A 24,666-nucleotide genomic window follows, 5' to 3' on the forward strand; every position below is an offset into this window, starting at 1 on the left:
CCAGGGGTCAGTAATTACAATCACATCCCAATCTCACTCTGCACCTCTTTAAATAATAGTCTGCTCTCCTGGCTGGCTGGGGCAGGGAAAACACCAGCAAAAAGCTGTGCTTGGCCTCTCTGGGCTGGGGGCAGGACAGGGATGGGAGGCCTGAGGAGAGCAGGCTTTGGGGGGGAAAAAATGAAAGCTCCAGGAAACAGGCACTCCACTCAGCCTCCTCAATCCTCACAGGAGAGGGTGAGGTAGTGCAAGTCTGAGAAATCCAAAGTCTCTGTGCTTGTGGGGTTACTGAGACATTAAAGTCTTATCGTGGCCACGGATCTTCCCTCTCTGCACCTCACCTCCCTTTTGGGGCTGGGGAGAATGGGAAGAGAAGTGGTTTTGTGTTTTGCTCCTTGAGGAATCAGGCTCTGCTTGGGCCAGACTGAGAGTTCATCCTTTGGAGTGATGTGAGAGTTTCCCAGAGACTTGAACTGCAGCCAGCCCTGTTAGGCAAAGCTGCAGCCAGGGGTCTGCACAGGATACTCCTGTCCATGCAATTTTGTGTTCTGCTGTGATTTCTCCATTCATTTCTAGAGTGCAGTGGATCGTTTTCCTCATTTGAGAAGTCTTTATGACTGGGACTTCAGTGTGTAATTCCTTCAGGAGGTTGCCCCACATGGGAGGCAGGAAGGTGCCCTGTGTGGCAGGGAGGGCACCCAGCCCCTCCTGTGGCTTTCAGGCTGGAAACATCTCTGCTTCATCACCTCTCCAACCCTGCCTGGTGGGTTCCTCTGAGCTGCCACTGCCTTCTGTCATCCTGATCACAGTAATTGGGCTGGTTTGTTGTCTGATTTGATGGAGGCTGAGGAGGAGATCACATCTCAGGGCCTTGAGGACAAAACCTCAGCATCCTAGAGCTACATTTATTTTCTAACCCTCCCACAGCCCTGGGGAATATCTTGCAGGGGAGGTGTCTTTTGAAATACATCAAGTCATTTCCAAATTAGTGTCTATACAGCTCTGAAATTCCTCTTCCTCAGTCACTTTTCTAGATCCCAAAAGCAGCTTGTCTCCTTCAGGCACCCAAATATCCCTGTTCAAGTGGCTTGTTTTCCCTGTTTCACATCCCTGAAAGGAGATTTTCACGTTCACAAGTACTGATGATGGTTGTGTGCTGTTCACACAATTTTCTCTCACAAGCCTCTGGGCAAAGGGCAGATGATGGTTTTGTCCATCCAAATAAATTTCCTGCTAATTTCCAGGACCTAATTAGAACTGTTGGGTTTGCTGCCTTGACCTGAACGCAAAACTCCTCTTGTGAGGTTTCCTTGTTTTGGGGTTTTGCTTGTTTGTTGGTGTTAAACAAAGCAAGTGAACAAGAGCCACACTCCTGCAGTAGGAGAGGATGGTTTGCCTGCCTTGTTTCCCTGTGCTCCTGCCTGGCCTCTGCTCAGCCAGTTGTGCCCCACACTGTCCTTTGGGAGGGGCGTGCTGGGCTAAGCTAAATATATCTGTCCTGCCTGTGAAATGCAGTATGGGCTGCTGCGTCACTCTGGAGTTCACTTGGAAACTAAGGTGGGAAGCCAGCTTTTATTTTCAGCCTTGGGTCAGATGCATTGGTCACTTGTCTCACCCAGATTTTTAGTCTCGATTTTTAGTCCTTGCACAACAGACAGACACAAAACCTGCTCTCTAAATAAAAAAGCCAAGCTCGTTGCAGTGACAAAACCACAGTGGGGCAACTGATATTTTTTCTTGCTCAGCCACCAGGATTTATGGTCTGAGAGCTGGTTCAGATGGATTACCTTGAAAGCAGCACTGAAAGTCACAGCTCAAATATCATGGCTTAGTGAGCAGAGGAGCTGGAGTGATGCTGGGAGCTCTAAATATCTCAGGCAGAAGCCCAGCACTGGCAGCACACTGACAGCTGGAGCCCTTGGGCTTTCTCTGCTGGTGGGACAGAAATGGATCCCTCCCCAAAATGTGTGAGGAAAAGATGCAGCTTGGTGACTAAAGAGGGCTTGGCTTTTGCAGTTTCTAGTTCTGCTTTTTGCCTCATCTTCTTCTGCTGGTGCAGTGGGAGTGATTTCAGGGGAAAGGAGGATATTCCTGGGGTGTGGAAGTGCCAAGGGGTAGACACAGCCCAGCTGAGCTCGCTGTGGCCTCTGCCACACCCAAATAACAGCAGCAGAGAAGTGTGGTTGCACTGGGGACATGAATCTGCACTCTGGGGACATACTCAGGCAAAGGAGGGGGTGGATGTAGGAGAGGGGAACACAGGTGAGAATGTCCCTGATTAATAACAGCTGTTGTTAATTACCCAATGCAGCCTTGCCCTGATGAGTCACAGCTGCATCCAATAAAGATAAGTGGGATAAAAGGGAGTGGGTGAGCTGGGGAGGGGAAACCATGAAGGAGGAGAAACCTTGAGGAACAGGGAAGGAGAGGATCCTGAGGACAGAGAATCACTGCTGAGAGGTCAGTCTGGGTGTGCAGGTAGAGCCTATTGGTGGAACCTGCAGTCACAGTCTATCCAGGTAAAAGCCTGCAGTCAGTCTGTACACTGATCCCTGCAGTCACAGTCTATCCAGGTAAAAGCCTGCAGTCAGTCTGTACACTGATCCCTGCAGTCACAGTTTATCCAGGTAAAAGCCTGCAGTCAGTCTGTACACTGATCCCTGCAGTCACAGTCTAGCCGGGTAAAAGCCTGCAGTCAGTCTGTACACTGATCCCTGCAGTCACAGTCTGCAAACTGATCCCTGCAGTCAGAATTTAGGAGGGAATAACCAGCAGTCAGAGGCTGCAGGGGAAACCTCCATCAGGAGCTGCTGCAGCCAGAGTCAGTGAGTGGTTGGGGTCAAGATGGCTGAGCTGTAAAGAGGAATAAACCAGGGCCCTTTTCGTGCTGTGATAAACAAGGACTCTGTGTCTGGGCTCATTTCTGCCCTCTAACAAGAGGGCTGCTGCTGCAGCAGGTGGAAACTCCTGCTCTTTCTCCAGGACCTCTCCAGGTCACCTCCCTGCACATGTGACATGCTGCAGTCACATCTCTGGCAGCTGAATGTGTTTTCAGTCTTCTCTCTGGTGCCACTGTAAGTGAGAGGAATATATTGCTGTGTGATTGTCCTACTGAAAAAGGAGGTGAGAAAACTCCTCAGTATAAGATTTTACATTTTTCTAGGAAGGAATTATCTATGCAAATTAATCTCTGTCTCATGCTTTGTCATGCCTGGCACACTGGGGCCCTGAATATTCCTGCAGCACAAGGCACACATTGCAGACCAAAGCCACAGAGCTTTGCTGGCAGAGAGCTCCTGGCACAGGGGGGTCCTGCTCTAAAGTGAGAGATCTGGGATATGTGCTTCATGCTAATGGCAATAAAGGCTTCCAGACTTCACTTGGAGGATCCAGTTGTGGGGGTGAGGGCTGGAGACTGAGATTTACAGGGTTAACCTGTGACTTCTGTTAAGCCTGAGTGTCTCCTCTCTTTAGTGGGCTTTACCTGATAGCTGTGAGCAGCAGAGAGTGCAAAGGATTACAGTTGCCATTTAAACCAGCCCAGGTGTAGTTTATCCTCTCTGTTACCCAGGAGTGTGAGGAAGCAGAGAAATACTTTTCTTTAGCTTCATTTGTGAGCTCTGTGTCTGTTTTTTTGGCTGTCTAGGATTCATAGGAAGGTGGTAGGTAACTGAGCTATACTGGCAGGTGTTGTAGAAGTTTGGCAGCTTTCTATCTCCTTGAGTTCCTGTACTTTACTGCTTGGTGCCTTGTTCCAGCTGCTGTGGGTGCAGATTTAACACTCATGGCTTTTATTCAGCAGTTGTGTGACAATGGCAGTCTGCAGGATGTGTCATGTCAGAAAGATGCCTCTGTTAGGTGAGGAGTGTGTGTCTCACCTCAGATTATTACCCAAACCACAGTAACATGCAATTAACCATTCAAAAATCAGTGTTGCTCCTGTGTGGAGTTTGCTCCCTTCTTTCTTTCCCCCCCCCAAGCCCTTCTCCCTGTGGCTGTCATTGCTGTTGATCTCCCCCAGCCTGGAATTTTGGCTGTCTGATGTCAGGCTGCAGCCCAAGTGGGTTTGGAGAGCATCTGTGGCCTTGCCCTAAATCTGGGGAGGGTGAGATTTGCTGAATGGGTCACTGTCCCTGCACACAGGGCAGGCTGTGTGAAAGCCAGTGATGATAATGCTGTGCTCATGAGGACAGCTCGAGGTTTTTGCCCTTTGGGCAGTGCTGCTGATGCTCCAGCTGGAGTTTCTGAGTTACTCTGGGAATACTGAAGGGATGTGGTGTGTGCCTGGATCCTGCCTGCAAAGGGCAGCTGGTCTTGGGCTCCTGAATGCAGGTTCCCAGCCCTCTCTGCAGGGCAGTGAGAGCAGCTGGGGTGGCACAAAAACCTGCACCCCTTGTGCCAGGTGAGAGCATAAAGCTGTGTCCTGCTCTGCCTTTGGCCTCCCCATGGCCCTCTCCTGTTGGTGTCTTTAGGAGAACACCTGTTGGGTTCTGATGTAGTTCTGGGGGGCAGCCCAGCCTTACAGGAGCAGTTCATGCAGCCAGAGCAGCCCTGATCCTCCCTGACTTTAGTGGGCATTGACTCAAGGGGATGGGGCAAGAACAGAAAAGCGGCTTTTTTGGGACCAGAAAAAGCAAGGGACAGAAAAGGAAATGAAAGAGGGATGTGGTAACCCAGATGGGATATGGCACAGGAGAAGAAGGTTTGAGCATCCAGCCCAGTATTGACACTGCTGTGCTGGTGAGCCTGGCACAGACCTCACATAGCTGATGGGCAGTGGTGTGTGTGCAGGGAGCTGGGCAAGGAGGGGATGTGGTGACACAGAGAATTTACTCCACTCCCATGAGTTTCTCTCTGTTGGCTTCCATCTCTGGTTCTGTGTTTTCTCACCCTGCAGAAAACTAAGTGAGAGATATTTTTTTTTAAATTTATTCTTCAGTCATTAATGAGCTATTGTTCCAAGGAAAGAAGTAGGGAGTCGTATCATGGGAGAAATTATCTTTCTCGTGGGATATAAAACTTTGTGTGTAAAGGGTGAAGGTCTCCTGGCACTGATGCTGATCCTGCCCAGCTCTGACTGTACAGTACTTAATGCAAAACTCCTGATGACTCCTCCTGGAGTTCCAGCAGAACTCCCTCCTTCCCTAAACAAGCCGTGCTGTGTTCCTGTGTCCTGCTGAGCTGCTGCTCAGGGTGGTTTGGAGCCCTTTGATGGTTTAATTATCAGCGGTGTCGTGTTCCCAGGGCTGGCTACATGAAAGCCCAACGCCGGCAGCCTGTAATTAATCGCAGCTAATGTGCCACTGTTTACACTCCAGCTCGGGCAGCAGACAGATGTAAGAAGACACCCAAGCCTTCATCTGGGATCCTCCCAGGTTATTTGGGAGCTATCTTTGGAGAGCTGCGCTGTGCCTGCAGAAATGAGCACCTTCAGCTTTTCTGGGCAGTGACTGGGAGACTTTGTGTGCTGGTTAATGCCTTTTCACTGGCCTCACCACAGCTGGGGCTGGCATGGGCTGGGAGCACAGAGCTGCTCCACAAGTGCTCAATTCTGCACTGTGAGAGCTGAAACTCCATCCCTCCATCCCTCCATCCCTCCATCCCTCCATCCCTCCATCCCTCCATCCCTCCATCCCTCCATCCCTCCATCCCTCCATCCCTCCATCCCTCCATCCCTCCATCCCTCCATCCCTCCATCCCTCCATCCCTCCATCCCTCCATCCCTCCATCCCTCCATCCCTCCATCCCTCCCCTGGGTTTTGCCTTGGGGATGTGTGGGATCTCCTTGGGGCAGAGACAAACCATTCTCCAGGACTCCTGCCTTCAAAACAAAACAAAACCAAAACATTCATTCCTGATCACCCTGCTGCAAATATTTAACAGAACAAGGTGATGAAAACGCCTGGAGGTGTGGAAAGGACTGAAAGAATATTCTGCATCCTTCCTTAGAGTGAGGAGTAATAAAAAGCAACGTGACAGAAGTATATAAACTTAGAAATGGAGAGAAGCAAGCCAGGCATTCCTGTGTGTACTTTTGTGTAATCCAAGGTTTCCAGTGAAACTGAAATAAAACATCTGATGCAGGTGAAACTTTTTTTTTTTTTTGTTACAGCATATAAATGATTGAGACTGAGACCACAGTAGAGTGAAGAAAGGAGCAGATCTATGGATAGGAATCTTGCACACAGTTTATTGCTTTTATTCTAGTTCATTTAGAAGCTATGGGGCTTCCTTCTCCTGGACTGGCAGTTAAAAGCTCTTCCTGGCCCTGTGAACCTCCAGTGCCTTCCCCTGAGGTTTCTGACAGTGGACACCAGCTCAGAGCAGTCATTGCCTCTTTGCATTCCAGAACATCTCTGCATTAAATGATTACTGGGGTCAGAAATTTCACCACAACTTCCTAATCACCTGCAGGCTGAAGTGGAGGTGATGAGGTTGCTGTTGTTCTCCTGGTGACAACTTGTCAAACCACTCAGTGACCTCTCTGCCACTCACCCCTTCCAGCCTTGTGGTGGGCAGGGGACCTCTGCAGGAGGAGATGTCGCATCCTCAGAGCCTGGGCAGCTCCATCCCATGGGGAATGATGCATTTTAGGTGTTCCCACCTCTTTTTCAGCAGCGTTTTGTTCAGACTCAGTGAACTGTCAGTGTGGGGAAGGCTTTTGCTGGCTGTGACTTTTCTCGGTGGTGGGTCTGTCTTTGGGCTGTGGTTGTTGTCAGTGGACAGTGATTTATCCCCTGCTCCACAGCTGGGTGCTCACAGGTGGCACCGCTGGCCTGGAGGGGGATTCAGGACTCTGGTATCCAGCAGAGGGTGCTCCAAAGCAGAAATATCCCAAATAATCGGGTGCTGCTGTTCCTGCTGTGCCTCTGCACTCCCCTGCACAGTCCCAGTCCCTGGTGGCTGTGGCAGGGTGGGTCAGGAGGAGCAGAGCTGGAGGGGCACCAGGCTGGGGGAGTGTTATTTTGGCTGGTTTTTATCTGCTCCTGTGGATGTGGAGGATGCACAGAGTATCCTCCTCAAGCGTGGTCTGCTGTGCAGTTTCATCCAGAGGGAATCCCATTTCCAAGCTCTAGGGCTGCTCAAAGTTACCAACCACTTGGGTGGGGCTGGTGGGGGATTTGCTTCAGGAGTGACTCCCTGTTTGTCCTGCAGTGCTCCCATGGCTGTCCCTGTGCTGGTGGTGGCCAGGTGTGCTCTGAGTCCTTGTCACCTGTGCTGAGCCTTTTCTGAGTGCAGATCCTTTGTTTGGAACTGAGCTTGTGCCTAAACTTAGCTGAACCTCTCCAAGTGCATCTTGCTCAAACCTTCCGAGCCTGATCACGGTTTTTACTTGGCCAAGGTGCAAGATCTAGTGCCAAACTTGCTCCCAGTTGTGCTGAGAAGGATCCCAAACCTCTCAGTGAACCTTCAACAAGCTTGTCCAGGTGTGTTTTTCAGGCTGTGTGTTGTAAATGTTGCATGTCCCCAGAGCAAATGCAGAATGTGACCAGAGCCTTGGGATTAGGGAAGGAGAGGCTGAATTTTTCTGCAGGTAATTATAGGCAGCCGAGTTGCCTGTGGAAAAAAAAAACAACCCTCCTGCTAATGCTCAGCACCTTTTGAGAATTTCCTGTAGAGTTGGCACCACTGAGCTCCCTCTCATCAAAGGGGGAAATACCTGTCTGCTCCTTAATCCAAGGCTCTCTTGGATTAAAGAAAGATCACAGGTCTTGATTATATCAAATCCAAAGACTTCATTTCTGTCTTTACAAATCTTCCTTATTTTCCCTAATGCCTTTCCTACTGAGAAAAGTCCCAAGATGTTTAATCAACTTACCTAATTAATAGTGCTGTTCACCTTTATGGTGCTCTCTTATGTGGGGTTTTCCACCAAGTGTCTTTCAGGGCATTTTACAGAAGAAATTCTTGTGATCTCCCTTTTGCACGTGGGGAAAGCAAGGGAGAGGAAAAGGTAGGGGATGGTCCTGCAGCCAACCAGAGGTGGGGGTCAGCAATAAAATTCCAGATTCTGAGTTTTGGGCAGTGCTGGAGCTGCTCCTCCAAGGCTCAGACTGCATTTAGGGCTGGGTGAAACCCAGCAGCCATTGGGGGACAATTGAGGACAGAGCAGGGAGAGGCAGAAATGGAATTACCCACACGGGCAGTGCTCACGTAGCCAAGTGCCGGTGTTTGTGCAAAGCTCAGTGTTGTCTTTAACAACCACCACTGTGGGCAGGCACACATTGATTTCCTCTGGGAGACACCAGCTCAGAGCCCTCGGTGTGGTGCTGCAGCTCTGGGGCTGTGGTGACTCAGAGGAGTCTCAGAGGAAGGAGCTGCTGTGCCTGAGTCACCCCTGTGGCTTCCTGGGGGACTCTGGTGTCCCTGTAGCACCCTGGGGACCTGGGGCTGCCATCCTGCTCAGCTCAGGTGAAAAGCACCACCTGGAGTGGTCTGGCTGCAGGTAAATGATAAGAGATACTGAAAAAAACCACATCCCACTCTAAGGGCTGGAAAGGTGATGGGGTTGTTTGTTTGTTTGTTTTTGTTTGCTTGGTTTTCTAGCAAGCTTTTTATGATTTGATCTTGAAGTCTAGATTTTACCCTTTCCCCCTTAAAAAAATTAAAAAAAAAAAAAAAGAAAAAGAAACTTTCTGTAACTAATTTGGTAATAATAGTATAATTTCAAAAGTACTTGTTTAGTCACTGCTGACTATATGCTTACACAGCTACCTCTGGCCTGGGAAAGATTGAAACCACAATGGGCTAAGTATAGAGGCCTCTAAAATATCTTCATATATGCAGTGCCTGAGTACACAAACAGAACTCTCTTCTGTCTGCAGGAGCAATATTTTCCATAGGATTTGTATTGACAGAGGTTTTCCCCCCTGCATATTTACTAAAATAAAGATCCTCCATGTGCTGAATCCCATTCCATCGCCACCTTCAGCCTGATGTAAAGAATATAATCTGTTCCTGAAGAAGAGTAAACTCTCTTTCATTCTGTGCTGCAGCAGACTCTTGACTTGGGATTTTTATTTTTCTTTGTTGTATTGGGTGGGATTTTTTTCTTTTGCTTTTAAAGAGAGTGAGGAATTATTGCCAGGATTTCAGCCTTAGCTTTTGAGAACAGCTCATGCATAAAGGAGAGATGCTCCCACCCTTGAAGTGTGTGGGATCTGTGGACTGAGTGCCCAGAGCTGTGTCAGGGGCACTCACCTCTGTAGAGAAGGCACATCCATGTGCACAGTGACTGGGATGTGCTGCTGGCATGACTCCTGTTTTCTGGAATCTGAGTCTGTCTCTCTTGGAGCCTGACCCCCAAATTCTCTGTGTGGCTCCTTTTAAGTCTTTGACTTAAACTGCCTGCAGTTTTTGGGCAGTTGTGGCAAAGCAGTTTTCCTGTTCCTGTCCCTGTGAGTGTGATAACCTCGAGTATACCCTGCCATGATTGTGACACCTCAATATACCCTGCCATGAGTGTGACACCTCAATATACCCTGCCAGTCCCCAGCTGTGGGCTGGCTTTGCACTGATCTCTGTGAGCTGGGGCTGGCTCCTGGCTCTGCACGTGGCTGTGGGCACTCTGTGACCTTGTTCTGGGGGCAAACAGCAGCTGGGAGGAGTGGCACACCCAGTGTATGCCCGAATTTTGTGCTCCAGGCAGCAGCACCTGGTGCCTGAGACGTGCAGATGTTGCATAGGTGGTCCTCAGGCACTTGTGGATTCTCCTGTGGTGATTTGTCTGTCCTGGCTCTGGATCCTCTGCTGGCACAGCCAGCAACCCTGGAAACCCCCCAGCTTTCATAATAACTTGTCCTTCCTTTCTGGAAGCAGCAGCTTCTTGAAATGCTTGTAACAATGTGCAGCTGAGCATATAGACAGCCCTTTCAACACCCAGCCCTGTCTGACACAGCACAGCCCCAGAGCAGGAACTGCAGACGTGTTTTGAAACCCTTCTGTGTCTGCAGGGCCTCTTCTTCAGGGAAATGGCACTGGGGGGACAGAAATCAACATGTAGGGAACGTGTGACAAGTTGTATCTTTATTATAATATGTACTTCTCTTCTGCCAGAGTCGGGATTAAATGCTGGAGATGGTGTTTCTTTTTCAGACTCAGATGTTTATTAATTCTTATCTATATCACAGTCTCACAAGCTGTGAGTTTTACAGCACTTCAAGCGAAAAAACCAAAAATGGGCCCTGTCTCTCTACAAGGCCTTTTAAGGATAAAGTGTCCAATTAAGAAATGACACCTAAGTTATTTTGACTTTTAACCCAATAACCAACCACCCTTAGCCCACAATTTGGATTTTTCTTCCCAATTACAAAACACCACCCAGACCATGAAAAAGGTGAAAAAGAAGGACTGGCCTCTGCCTTAAATCCTCCATCTTACTTTATATATATTCCTGTATTCTAAACCCTTAAACTCTAAGTTTTCCACCCTGTGATATGACACACTTCCATCCAAACCCAGTGCTGTCACTCAATTTTGGGAGCCTTTTCCAAGCCTCAGGACAAATGCAGTGTTTTATTTTCAGCACAGAAAGTCTGGAATTCTCAGTGCCCAGGGTTCCAACAATACACGTTAACAATGCTACAGTAGTGAAATACATGAAATCTTTGTGACATCCCAGTGAGGTAAATCTCTTTATGTTGTTGGGATTCTGGTTTCACCTCTTGCAGGGCACAAATATTCCTGAGGATGGTAATAGTTTCCAGATAGGTTTATCAGACATCTAGAAATCCACCTGTATGATAACTGGGCTCTTCACAAGAGGTGCAGCTGAAGCATCCCTGGTGCATCTGCAGGGAGCTGAGTGTGAGGACTTGGGGAAAGAAAGGAGTGTCCATCCAGGATGGAAGGGGCTGTCTGAAACAGAAAACTCCTCAGCTTGCTTTCTGTTGCCAGTTGTGGAGAGCATTAAAAACACAGCTTAATCTGGGGAAAAAAATAAAATGTTTGAGGTGGATGGGGAGAAAAATTATTAGAAGTAAAGTGGAAAGTGGCTGAGTAAAGGGGCTGCAGGTGAGATAAACCCTTTTCAGAACTGGTGCGTGTATATCTGATCTGTGATCCTGCCTCTGTGCAGGATTTGTGTGCTGACCCCTGGAATTCCATGGTGTTTCAGTGATGCTGAAGAGCTTTTCAGGGTGATCTGTGGACAGCAGAGTTGGTGCAAGCAGGAGGACTCAGAGCTCAGGAGTGGTGCTGGGGGGCACAGGCTGGGGAAGAGCTGCTTCCCTGGGGGTGATAAAGGATGGCATTATGTGCACAGGGCTCCAATTGTTTGGGTGAGGACCTGGGGCTGGAGATGACTCTTTTACACTTTTACACTTCTGGTGGCACTGGTGAGTCACAGAGGTCACATCCCATCCTGCTGGTGGCTGCACTCCTTATCTTGGGATGCTGGAGTTCACAAGCTGCCTTGGAGGGCAGGCCCAGGGAGTATCTCAGAGCACATCAGCCTTAATGAGCAATTTGGAGCAGCATTGGCCATTTGTCTTTTTATCTTGCTGTCTTAAAATCCTGCACAAACATGTCCATGTGGAGAGGATGAGGTAGAGAGGGGCAAAAAAACTGATCCAAGAAAACAAAACAAAGCCAAATGACATTTAGGCAGCATTCAAAATTGCAAAATCAAAATCCCCAGCTTAGGCACCACCTAGCTCCTGGGGGCATCATAATTCCACAAATGCCTCATTTGACTTTTTTCTCTCTGGTTGCCTGAGGTTTTTAAATTATTTCTGCTTTAGCATCCCTTGGGTGCTGAGTTTTTTACTTAAATACCTGCCCCAAAGTGCTTGGGGTCTGAGCAGCATCCAGAAGGCAAATGTTCTTTGGCCCCTCAGCCTGCCCAGGTGCTTTCAGAACACACCCAGCTCATGCAGGCACTGTAAAATAATAATTAAAAAAAACACCCAGTGCAGCTGCCACTTTGTTCTGAAACATCTTATCCAGGGGAAGCTCAGGGATCGCAACCTGCTGCTGTGTTTTAGCCAACAGCTGCTTGATGCCACACGCTGAGAGCTCTTCACTTCCCTCACTTGTTTTGGTTCTTGCTCCACGTCTGGAATAACCATCCCCACTGTGGTGTGGCTCACAGGGGGACAGTGAGGAGCAGCTGTATAACTTTTGGTCCATTTGCACATTGGGGTTTAATTGTCCAATCCCATCTCCAGGCTGTGAGGTCCCATCCTTCTTGTCCCTCCCTCCAGCCCAGCCTTGTTTGTGCTTTTGGGGCTGAGAGTTGTCCTTGGTGTGCAGCAGGAAAAGGGTTTGTTTTGTGTCCCTGCTGTGTGCAGAGCTGAGTGACACTGACTGTGAGCTCAGAGCTGCCCCCCTGGGCACCACAGAACCTGAAATACATGGAAGATAAAACTGAAGGCATCAGGGAGCAGCAGGACCTGATTTTTGGCCATGTGTGAGCACTGGCAGCTCCTGGGGCAGGAGGACCAGCAGTGCCTCTCCTCTGGCTCAGTGTGCTCACACCAGTGGCCCCGTGCCCAGCAAGGAGTTGTTTTGGATCCTCAGTGGTGTCTGAGCGTTCTCAGAGGCCACAAAAAGCACCTCAAGGCCAGGATCCACCCTTGGAGCAAAGCCCTCCAAGGCTGGGTGTTACAGTGTGTGCATCCTCCCTGCCAAGCCTTTCTTGGAGCTCGCAGCAAGGAACTTGTGTAAGGCCTCCTACATAATGGCTCTGCAGAGCCAGTGCACCTCATCCTTCCTGGCTCTTGCTTTTTCAGTCCACTGAGGCTCACAGGGCTGGAATAATTTGCTTTTTCTCAAGCTTTTCTTTAAAAAAAATATAAATCTGAGAGTGTTGCTTCTGTGGAAAAGCACTTCTGTTCATTGCATGCTGCTGGAGGAGGGACTCAGCAAACCTGGATGTGTCCAGTGAGACAGAGAGGAGGCAAACTGCCCAGCCAAGCCCTGGTTTTGCTGGATCCAGCTGCGGTGGTTCAGGTTTCTGGCTGAGCCCATCTGAAAGCGGCACAGAGCAGAGCACAAAGAGAGGGAGGGTCGTAAGTACCGCCATTCTCTCTCCTGATAATCCCTCAAAAAATAATTGCAGGCCTAAACCTCTGGCCTCCAGCAAATTTTCCACTCGATTAGAGGCTTTTGTGAAGCCGGGGGAAAGGGACACGCAGACTTGCACATTGTGCCGCTGCCCGAAACTTCCAGCTGGGATTTTTTCCATCAAAAGGGGATTTTAGTAAAACCATTATAAGGGGCTTAGTCACAGAAAAAGCAGTTGAGCTGAGACAGGGGTAGATTAGCTTTAACATGCTTGTTTTTGGCACCGGGGACAGGGTGGAAGTTACACCCGGGCGCTCACACATCCCTGTCCCACTGAGTGCCCGGCAGGTGTGGTGGGAGATGATGTTTGATGAGTTTGGAGCCAGGGGAGGTGATGAGAAGGGAGTGGGCAGCCCAAGCATCACCAGCCCTGGTGCTGGGTGTGCAGAACAAGTGTCACTGCTGCTGGCTTGGCCATGGGTGTGGTCTGGGCAGGTGCGTGCCCATGGACAGGTAACTCTGGGAAAGGGAAGCAGCACTGGCAGCCTCAAGGGCATTGTGGTGGTGCTTGTGGTCCCCAGGGGTGTCCCTGCTGCAGGGACTGTCCTGGTGTGTAGGAGCATCCCTGGACGGCAGGGAGAGGGGACTCTGAAGACCTGAGATATTCTAGAATACATGGGTTTATTGCAAGGGCTGTGGGTGAAAAGGGCTTTGCCTTCAGCCCCCAGCCTGGGCTGGAGGGAACCCCCAAAGAGAGGGAGAGAGAGGGGGTGAGGTGAGGGAGGTAAAAAAGCTCAGAGGGGTAAGAGAGAGATAAGAGAGAGGTCAGAGTAAGAGCAAGAGAGCGAGGACCTTGTTCCAATCCATTCTATCTCCTTTTGTGTTGAATATTCTAATTTACAGTGACAAACCAACGCGAGATACAAACCCTACAGACTTTGCCTGCAGCCCATGAGAACTGCTCTATCACCACATCATCCTGTATTCTAAACTCTAAAGAGACTTTTCTTATCCACCTTTTCCCTGATGCCTTGGCAGGGTGGAGAGGGGCTGCACCCTTGGGTCCTTTTGTTTTCTGTCCTTCCACCCATCTCCAGCTCATCCCCGTCTTCCTGCCTGCCATGATCACATCTCAGAGCTGCCCTTCATTTCTATTTCACTCACAGCTTTTACATCTCCAGTATTCCTTGCCAGGCAATCATAGGGTTTCCTCAAGTCCTTCCTGTCCCATCTTCCCCAACACTGGTGGGGATGTCCAGGGAGCAGCAGAGCACAGCTGTACCTGTATTCAGCTGTACCTGCTCTGTGTCCCTGCAGGGCTGCCAGCTCTGCTCTGTTGGGTCACAGTGCCTGCAGTGAAAGCTGTGACACCCAAAGGGTTTGCACACAGGGAGGAGGGAGATGGCTCCTTGGAGAGGCTCCTGCTGCTGGGAGCTCTTCCACAGCCCACACCTGTGCCCCAGCTTTTCCAGGCTGTGGGTGAATCTGTGTGGATGACAAGGAAGATTTGCTTTGTCCTGACCTTCCCTCTCCAGGACTACCTGAGGCTGGAAAACTCATTTCCAGTTTTGCTGCTCCAAGTGGCAGAAACCAGCCGGGCTGGAGAGGGGAGGGGTGGATGCCAGGCACTGGTCTGGGGCATCACCATAGTCAAGTTGTTTTCTTCCTCCATTAGTGCTGATTTCCCCTTTTTGATGTCTGTGTATCCAATGAGCCTGCAGAAGCTAATTATTAAAATTCTGTGAATTACAAGGTGTAGTTGCTTCTGAAAAGGACACCATGTAGCAGCAGTGTGAGAACTGGATAAAAAAAAAAGACTTTTTAAATTTATGTGCTAAAAAGAACACACACATACAGCTCCGGATACCTTAATCACTGCAGGGGTATCCAGTGGAGTGACTGTGCCAAAACTCTGCAGAATGAAACTGAAATGAAATAATCTGAGCATTACTTTAAGTTTGGTCCTGCTCCATTACCAGTCTCACACTTGCATGCTTAAAAAAAAGAAAAGAAAAAAAAAAAGTAATTTTTTGACATTGTAGGTGTCAAGAGCTGGAGTTTTAAGGCAGAAGTGCTAAGTCTAGCCTGGATGGTTTCCAGGAGGCAGCTCTTGAGGCTGGGGTGTGATGCTCTGGCATGATGGGGAGCACTGATGCACATCCCAACATCAGAGGGAGATGATCCTGTTGGAATGAGTCCAGAGGGGGCCAGGGAAGTGATCAGGGCTGGAGCATTGCTGTGAGCACAGCCTGGGGGAGTTGGGATTGTTCAGCCAGGAGAAGGGTGAGCTCTGAGGAGGCCTTGGAGCACTTTCCAGTACCTGGATGGGCCACAGGAGAGCTGGAAAGAGAGTTCTGACTAGGACATGCAGTGATAGGAAAGGGGAGGATGGCTTTAAACTGCAAGAGGTTGGGTTTAGATTACTTACCAGGAGGAAAGCCTTTATTGTGAGGGTGGTGAGGCCCTGGAAGGGGTTGCCTGGAGGAGCTGTGGATGCTCTAACCCTGAAGTGTCCAAGGCCAGGCTGGATTGGGCTTTAAGCAAACACTTCACAGCAGAAGGTGTCCAGCCCATGGCAGGGGGTTTGGGACTAGAAGATCTTCAGGATCACTTCCAACCTAAACCATTCACTGGTTCTGTGATTGACTCACAGTTCAGCTACACCAGCTGCGGCTTTCCAATGGTGCAAACCCTCACCATCCCCAGCTGCTGCTGCTGATGATGCTGATGAAGATGATGATTGGCAGCCTGGGGCTCCCCATCCCTTTGCCCGTCCCGCCCCGTGCTGGACAGGTGAGCCCTTTGCTCCATCCATTTCTCCACCTTGGTGCCCCCTAAGGCACTCGAGTAGGGGCCGGGCCGTTCATTAATCGCGGTAATTAACGCGCCGTGTCGGGGCCGGGCCGTTCATTAATCGCCGTTAATTACCCGCGCGCCGCACTCGGCGGGCAATGCTGCCGCCTGGTGGGCCGGCCGCGCACTGCACCCTGCCGGGACGGGAGCAGCGGGATGGGAATGGGAATGGGGAATGGGATTGGGATGGGAATGGGGGATCATTGGGATGGGCAGTGGGAACCATCGGGGTGGGGATCTGGAGCGGGAATGGAATTATTATGATCGGGATCATTGGGATAGGGATGGGAATGGTGGACTATCGGGATGGGGATTGGGAAGAGGAATAGGGATGGGAGTGGGAACCATCAGGATGGGGATCATCGGGATGGGGGTCAGGATAAAGATGGGAATGGGAGCGGGATCATTGAGATGGGGATTGGGATCAACGGGAGCGGGATCATTGTGATTGGGATCGAGATAAGGATGGGGATTGGGGACGGGGATCATGGGGATTGGGAACGGGATTGGGAATGGGGAAACGGGATCGGGATGGGAATGGGGAATGGGACCGAGACGGGAATAGGAATGGGGATGAGGATGGGAATAGGGATGGGAATAGGAATGGGGATGAGGATGCACCACCCAGCCCGTGTGGCTCAGCACCCCGGGCAGCAGCCTGGTGTCCATCTGTCTCCTGCTTTTCCTGGGCGTGTTGGGTAGAGAGCGGCCCGAGGGATCTCGTTATCCCGTCAGTCACCTCTGCTCCATTTGGCCCAGTGGACGGAGATCTGCCCGGGCCAAGGCAGGATTGCCCCCCTGGCAGCTCCAGGAGCCCAGGGGAGCACAGGGAACCCCCTCACCTGTGCTGCAGCTGCCTCACTAAACCTCCCCAGTGTATGGCAGGAGGGCTTTGTGATACTGAAGGATGCACCTGGTCCACGCTGGGGAGCCAGCAGTGCCACCACAGCTGTCACCAAGGGAGAGGATGGCAGGGATTTATTGGCATTGCAGCTCACTGAGTGAGGAGAGAGGCAGAGCTGGGATCTGTGTGCTCCCTGTGATGCTTTGCAAACCCCCAAAGGCATCCAGGGGTTGTGGTTGTAAAGCTGGGACATTTTCGGGAAGAAAAAGGCAAAAGAGAGGGAAGAAGACAAGAGGAAGCTTGGAGGACCGAGCTCAGATAAAATTTGTTTGGGATTTTTTTTTTTTTTTTTCCTTTCCAAAGCTGGGAGGGGAAATTGCTTCATCATGAAATCACTAGACTGTGCCCAGAGAAACAAGACTCAGAGGAAGGAAAATAACTAGGAGGAGGTTCCCATTTCTAGATCTGAGTTGGTTTCTGTAGCAGAATACGAGTTTGGTTTATGTCTCAGTAACCCTCTCATGTGGAAACACTTGCTCAGGGCATGTGTCCAGGCACTGGTATTAAACTTTTGACACCTTTTCTAAGAAACAGCACAGATTTTAGGACTTTTTTTTTTTTTTTAGGAAAATCCCATTTCCATTCATCTAGCAGGGACAGATCAGATTGGGATCTTTCAAAATCTCCATCATGCGCTCTCAGTCCGGGCTGTCGTTGAGCTAGTGCATATGGTAAATTTAATTAAAGAAGGGGGAGAAGCACCAGCATCCCTGCCAAATGTGGCTGGAGGCTTAAGTTCTGGCACGGGAGGCTGATGAACCCTCTCCAGCTCTTTCTTTCGTGCAGCTTTTGGGGCTGGGGAGTTGAGCAGGCCGGGCTGGCTGGCCGGCCACACTGGGGAGTGTCAGTGAGCCCAGCCAGCAGTGCTGGCTTGTGGCCTCGCCCGTGTCCCCGGGGCTCCAGCCCAGCCCACTTTATCCATTTATCTTCTTCCTCCTCCTCGGGAGGCTCTGCTAAAGAGCTGCTGGCTGGAAGAGTGGCGTTGGAGGTAGAGAGGGAAAACAAAAAACCGGGTTGGCTTTGCATGGAGCATCCCACGCCCATCCAGAGCCAGGCTGCTGGACCTGGGACATCTCTCCTTGAGCCTGTGCTCATTTCTACCTGTGTTTCCAAAATCCCTGAGTGTCCTGACCACCCAGGTGTCACTTTAACCCTTCGCTGACCCCCAGAACAGAACTGGCTCCCCAGGTTCAGTGGTAAGCCCTGTGCTGTGGGGCACAGAGATCCCCCCTGGCCACAGCACAGGCCCCAGGTGGTTTGGCTGACAGCTGCCCCCTTATTTATGGCCACCAGACAAAGGAGCCCGGAGCCACCATGACAAACCGATTGAGCCCAACCCGCAGAGTGCAGCGAGAAGGTAGAAAATGTATAAATCTGTCATGCACGGACCTCCCATGTGCTAGTCCAAGGGCAGTAGGACCCAGGTGGAGCCTGCTTTTCCTCCCATCTCCCGGGGAGAGGAGCCAGCCCTGGATGTGGAGAGGAGAGCAGCTGCTGCAGCAGGGCAGGGACCCCACAAACACACAGGACTCAGAGCTGCCATCCCCAGCTGCTGCCCCTCTGTCCCTGGCCACCTCCTGTCCTGCTCAGTGCCTTCATCCCTCCTCCACACCATCCCTGCTCTGCTTTCTGCCACCACCTCTTGAGCGTGGCCCCTCTGCTCCTGAGAGATGCCCCTGCCTTGTGCAGGTGTAGGAAAAGGGCCCTGCTGCCCCTGGTGAGGGCTGGCCCCAAAGGCACTGCTGGGCCACTGTGGGCTCACTGGCACAGACAGGACACTTCCAGCTCATTCCCAAGCCGTGCAGTGTTTCTCATGGTTTTCGACCCCAGTTTGCCAACTGAGTCATGTTCAAAAATCCCAGAGTGGTTGGTTATGCTGAGAAGTTATGTGGGAATTGGGCTATGGTTGCTGGCCTGTGTCTGTGTCTGAGGAGGTGCTGTCACAGTGGGGCATGAGAGGAAGGTATGAGGAGCACTTGCTCTGTCTTGCAGGAACAGTCCAGGGTGTCTAAGAACTGGCCTCCAGGGAGGCTTTGGTTTTGGCAACTTCCTTTGGCTTGTGTTCTCCTTAAAAGAGGATGTTGGGCCGTGTGGGCAATGCTTTTGGTTTGGTTTTTTTTCCTTTTTTTTTTCATAAGTTGAGAGAAGAAGTTTAGGGGATTTTTTAGGGGAAAAAAAATAAAATTCCTGTCCTAGTTCTGATTACAGAGCCTATGAGCACACACATTATATTGAAACATAGATGTCCCACTGTGAACATGGGGCTTGATAAGGAGATGCCATTTTCACCCCAGCCCAGCAGAAACAAACCTACTTTCTGAGAGGTTTCTCATTCCCCATCCTTGGCTGGGCCTGCTGCTTGACCCCAGGAGCAATGACGTTTTCAGCTGTTATGAGAACCTGATCTGGAATTCCTGTTGTTCATAACACCCATATACGTACATGCTCTTTTTCCATCAAGGAGTCACTGTAAACTCTTTCCTTGACGCAGGAAAGACAGACCCCAACACTTCCCTCCAAGCAGAGGAAGATGGATATAGTGTCAGGCTCAATTAGATCCAATTGTGGTGCCTTTCCCTAAAGTGAACAATGCAGCTTTTGTCAGTGGACTCCCAGCAGAAAGCTTGGAAGTCTTGGAAAGGAGAGAATAGAAGAACACACGCCCCAAATCCTGACCCTGTGATAGTCCAGGAGGGTCTTCAGGAGGCAGAGATGGTGAGTTTTTTAATGAGAACTGGAGTCAGGCACTCCTTTCCCCCAGTGGAATAGAAGAGGTGAGGTGGGTAGAGCTGGCAATAAGAGTGTGCCCAGTCCAGGCTCAGCCAAAACACCTGAGCAGAGCAGGCAGGTGAGGACATCTCCTCCAGGAGGACAATCCCACCTGGATGGGATGGAGCAGCGCCCAGCCTGGCTGTTGGAGCAGGGAACAAAGTGGCCTGCTCATTGCTGGAAGTGCTTAAAATGCAAATGTACAGGAACTTCAGACCATCCCCCTCCCTCCTCCTCCTCGGCGCGGAGGAAAGCAGCTTAAATACAGCCAGGCCTGGAGAGGAATGTTAAAAAGAGGGGAAGAATCGCCCTCCTCCTTTCCATAGGGACCCGGGCCCGGCCGGATTGAGTATGCATGACTGAGCAAGCAAGCAAGGACAGCTCCTCTTTTAACTTTGCTGAACAATGGCTCTGCCTTCTTCCACCATTTCGCATTCCCCCTGGTTGGAGAGGCAGGAAGGGGGCAGCGGGCAGGTCCCTTTGTGCCGGCCCTATAAACACCGCTTAAACCCCAGCGCCGGCCACAATGAAACGCCCCACGTCGGGCGGGCTAAAAGTCATAACGTCGAGGAGAAAGATTATGGTGGAGGACAAAGGACACCTTTAGATTATTCCAACTTTTTTTTTTTTTTTTTTTTTTTTTTTTTTTTTTTTTTTTTTTTTTTTTTTTTTTTTTTAAGAAAAAAACACAGTCCCACTTTTTACTTTCTCTTTAATCTTGGGCTGGGCAGTGGGAAATCAAGAAATCAAGCAAGGCGTTTCAGATTTCCCAGGTTTGCAAGGGCACTGGTTTTTTTTTTTGGTGGTTGTCACTGCTGGGAAACTGGGAAAATGTTTTTATTTGATGGGTTTTCCAGCCGGGGAGGACCATGGTTTAAATCACTAAAATATCCTCCAGGATGCACTTTATGCGGAGGTTTAAAGAATTAAGAAGTACTGTCCTCTATCAGCAAGCAGCAGATCCAGCTGCTCCCAAGTTGACACTTCCCATCCCTGGGCAGCTGGACAGGGTTTGTTTGTGCCCACCCTCAGCCACAAGGTTGTTCTTACCAAACCCCAACACACACACATCTTCAATAATACAGACAACACAGATACAGCTTTTTTTTTTTTTTTTTTTTTTTTTTTTCAAAAACATACTTCATATTTCCTCTTTTATTATATAAATATGTTTAACCTTTTACTGTAAGAATATAAAATGTTTTAAGAGGATCTTTGTTATTTTTTTTTTTATACAAATTCACAAACAGTACAATTAATCCATAGGGGTTCTCTGGGTTTGCGTTAACTCCGTGGTCTGGCCTGTTACTGTGGAGGATTTGAGATTTTGAACAGAGAAGCAAAAAAAAAGCCAAGATATTTAAAAACAAAACCCAAAAAAAAAAAATCAAAACAAAACGAAAACAAAAGCCAAACTTACTCTTCCTCTTTAAAAATAATAATTAAAAAATAATCTAAAGACCCAGCTCCATTTTATTGACAGAAGAGAGATAAGACAGATGAACTTGAGTCTCCTCCCCCTGACAGGGCAGCCCTGGGGCCTGAAGGCCAGCTCTGCTCCTCTCCACCTACAAACAGGAAGCCTGGCATAGTGACCTTCTGTAGGTGGCTTAGGAGGGGAGGGGAAAGCATTTGCATATATCCATATATATAATTATTAAAAAAAAAAAAAACAAAAAAAACCCTTGCATTTTACACGTTTCTGTTAACAGTAGCCCAATCCTCAGCGTGGATTCTCACGTTACATTATTTGTGCTAGAAGAGTAAAAATGCAGAAGCACAGTTTGGGTCCCCAGTTCCCAGTGAAGAGGGAGGGAGAGGCACAACCAGAATGTGGAGGTGGGACACAGTAGGGTAAAGCCTAGAAACAAAAATTAAAAATTTAAAAAAAAAAAAATTAAAAAAATAGAGGTGGGAGTAGAGGAGGGGCAAAAATAAGAACAAACCCAAGGGGCATTATTCCAGTCTAGGCACAAAAATGTTTCAGTCTCAAAATCTCTTTCCTGTAAGAATTCCAGGGCTTTTGAGGAGGGGAGGAAAAAAAAAAAAAAAGTAACAAATTAAAACGAGGTAGCCAGACATCATATATATATTTATATATATAGAATATATTCAGCAGAAAAAAAATGTACTTAAAAATCCACAAGAACAGCAACTTCATATGTCTTTAAAAATAAAACCATGTAAGAAAATGAATACTGTAAAGGGAAGAATGAGTGAGGAAAACTGGGATCAATTACAGGATGTAAGCAAGGGGATAGATGGGAGAGTAAGAGGCTGTTTTTGTAGCAGTAATTTTTTTTATGCATTTCAAAATAAAAACAGGTCACAGTATCTCAAATGAAGCAGAAATTAAGCTGGAGAGTCTTCCTCATGTCCCCCCAGGTAGAGAGGAGCCAGAACTCCCTTCTACCTGCTCACCCCCAACCCAGAGAGGAATGGATATGTGGCTGGATATGTCTATCCCTGTTGCCAAGGAGGAGGAGGAGGGGAGAAAAAGAGAGAATGGTGAAAGGGAAGACAAGTCTCAGTCACTCTCAGTGTCCCCCCAGTGCACAGGAAGGCTTAAGAGAGTGGGGTCTGTGTGCAGTCCCCACAGAGACAGGAGGGGGAGGAAATGGTGTGTTCATCTCCAGTGGAGACACGGGGAGAGAGCACGGAGTGCCTGGACTTTTCCATTACCCATAGTGCAGGATGACACACAGACAGACTGACAAAAGGGGAGGCTGTAGCTAGCGCGAGTCTCAGTGCAGTACTGGAATAGTGGGAGGTTGTATCCACCCACAGCAGAGAATAACACGAAACTGGAGACTGAAGAGAGATTTAAAAGGAAGGGGGGGAAGAAAAAAAAAATCAATGTACCTAGGGAGCAGTATTTCTGTCACAGATGTGTTGACAGGGGAGGGGCAAGCACAGAGGTGGAATGGTTGTTTTATCAAAAGCTGTGTCTGTGCCCAGCACGGGCTGGATGGATGGGTACACACCAGTGTAGCTAGGAAGCCTTTTCTGCTGTTACTATTTTTTGTTCCCATCTCCATTCCCACTCTCCTTTATATAAACCAAAAATAATCTATTCCGAATACATGGCAGAACAAGGGGTCTTTTCTTTATCCATCCTTAGTGCTTGAGGGGATGGAATGTGGGAGTGGGGATAAAGAGGGGTGTCTCTAGCCCCAGTGCATAAGAGTGTGGGCTTCTACCTCTTGGGCAGGGAAGGATGCTGTGGGAAGGGAGAGCTCTGCCTCCCTGGCACGGAGCTTGAGGCGTGACCTGGAAATTGGATAGGTGCTTTCTCTCTGTCCTCCTGCTCCCCCTTCCTCCTCCTCCTCCACAGCAAGGATAGGCAGGCAGCACAGAAGGCTGGAGGAGATACCCTCTTTTCTCCGTGTTCCTCCCCGCCGTGCCAGAGTGCGTGGGTAGCACGTCTCTGTGCGTGCCCCTCTCTCTCCTCCTCCTCTGCAGCAGTCAGTCAGTCCGTCAGTCAGTCCGTGAGTCCCTCCAGAGGAGACGGGAGGTCTCGGGGCGCCCTCCTCCTCCTCCTCTCACCTGACCTTCTCGCTCTCAGTCATTTCCCACAGTCCCAGGTTGAGCACCTTGAGGCAGGGCAGCTGGGTGATGCGCTCCAGGCCGCGCTTGGTGATGCGGGTGCAGCCGTAGAGGTCGATGCCCGTCAGCTGGCTGAGGTGCTCCGCGATCAGCTCCAGCCCCTTGTCGGTGATGCGGACGCACTGCCCGATGTTGAGGGTGCGCAGCCCGTGCATCTGCCGCACCATGCGGTTGATGCCCTCGTCGCTGATGTGGCAGGAGCAGAGCGACAGCGAGCGCAGCCCGTCCAGGCCCTGCGCGATGTAGGCCAGGCTCTGGTCGCCCACCTTGTCGCAGAAGGAGACGTCGAGGCCCGAGAGGCGCAGGCTGCCCATGGCCAGGTGCATGATGCCCGTGTCGCTGATGTTGTCGCAGGAGCGCAGGTTGAGGCTGCGCAGGCTGCTCATGTGCGACAGGTGCAGCAGCCCCGCGTCCGAGATGCCCCCGCAGAAGCTGAGGTTGAGCTGGCGCAGGCGGCCCAGCCCGCGGGCCAGGTGCTTGAGCGAGAGGTCGCTGAGCTTCTGGCAGTCCTGCAGCGTGAGCTGCTCCAGGCCCAGGCAGCCCTCGGCCGCGCTGCGGGTCATGCCCGCCAGGTGCCCGATGCCCACGTCGGAGAGGTGCCGGCAGGAGCGCAGGTTGAGGCTCTTGAGGCGCTGCAGGCCCCAGGCGATGAGCAGGAGGCCGGTGTTGGTGATGTTGCTGCAGCCCCCCAGCTCGAGCACCTCCAGGCCCTTGAGGTACTGGGCGATGCGGCCCAGGCTGCTGTCCGTGATCTGCTTGCAGAGGCTCAGGTTGAGCGAGCGCAGGGAGCTGATCTCGGCCACGAAGGCGTGGCTCAGCCCGTTGTCGGTGAGGTTGTAGCAGCCGCTGAGGTTGAGGCTCTCGATGTCCGCCATGCCCTGGACCACGTAGCTCAGGCTGCGCCGCAGCGACAGGATCTGCACCCGCCGGATGCCCCGCGCCGCCAGGCTGGGGAAGAGCGAGGGGTTGGCGCGGCGCAGGTGCAGCTTGGCCTCCACGCCCCGCCACACCGAGCGGTGGTAGGCGGCGTCCCGCCAGGCCGTGCACACCTGCGCCGCGCGGCCCTTGTCGCGCACCTCCAGGTACCCGAAGATCATGGCCAGCAGCTCGGGGAACAGGCACGAGATGTGCGTTTCCATCGCACGCCCGCCCGGCCGCCCCCGCCGGCGCCGCGCTGCCGCCCCCCTCTCCGCCGGGCCCGGCCCGCTTCCGCCCGGGGCCCGCCCGCCTTCCGCTCCGCTCCGCGCCGCGCTCCGCTCCTCCTGCCTCCTGCCGCCGCCGCCCTCACATCGCCGGCGCGGGCGGCGCGGGAGACGCTGCTGCGCGACCGCCGGCCCGGCCCCGGCCCGGCCCCGCCGCCTCTACCGCCGCGCCGGGCGGGCCGCGCCGCCTCTACTGCCGCCGCGCTGCTGCTGCCGCCGCCGCGCCGCCCCGCGCCGCATCCCGGCGGGCCCGCCCCGGCGGCGGCCCCCGCGCCCCGTGCCCAGCGCCGCCGCCGCCTCCCTTTGTCTCCGCGCCGCCGCCGCTCA

General features: G+C 51.0%; 1 protein-coding gene across 1 annotated transcript; it reads right to left on the bottom strand.

Moving 5' to 3' along the window:
- Positions 1-20,855: 20,855 nt before the first annotated feature.
- FBXL14 (F-box and leucine rich repeat protein 14) lies at positions 20,856-24,276 on the bottom strand (the record flags this gene model as incomplete). The annotated part of the gene is made up of 1 exon (XM_083858816.1): positions 20,856-24,276. One exon carries the CDS (start codon positions 24,274-24,276, stop codon positions 23,074-23,076), a length of 1,203 nt encoding a protein of 400 aa, XP_083714942.1. The 3' UTR covers positions 20,856-23,073.
- Between the last annotated feature and the right edge of the window lie 390 nt (positions 24,277-24,666).

The sequence above is a fragment of the Zosterops lateralis genome (genome assembly GCF_965231275.1).
Source record: "Zosterops lateralis genome assembly, chromosome: 4".
Classification (NCBI taxonomy): Eukaryota; Metazoa; Chordata; class Aves; order Passeriformes; family Zosteropidae; genus Zosterops; species Zosterops lateralis.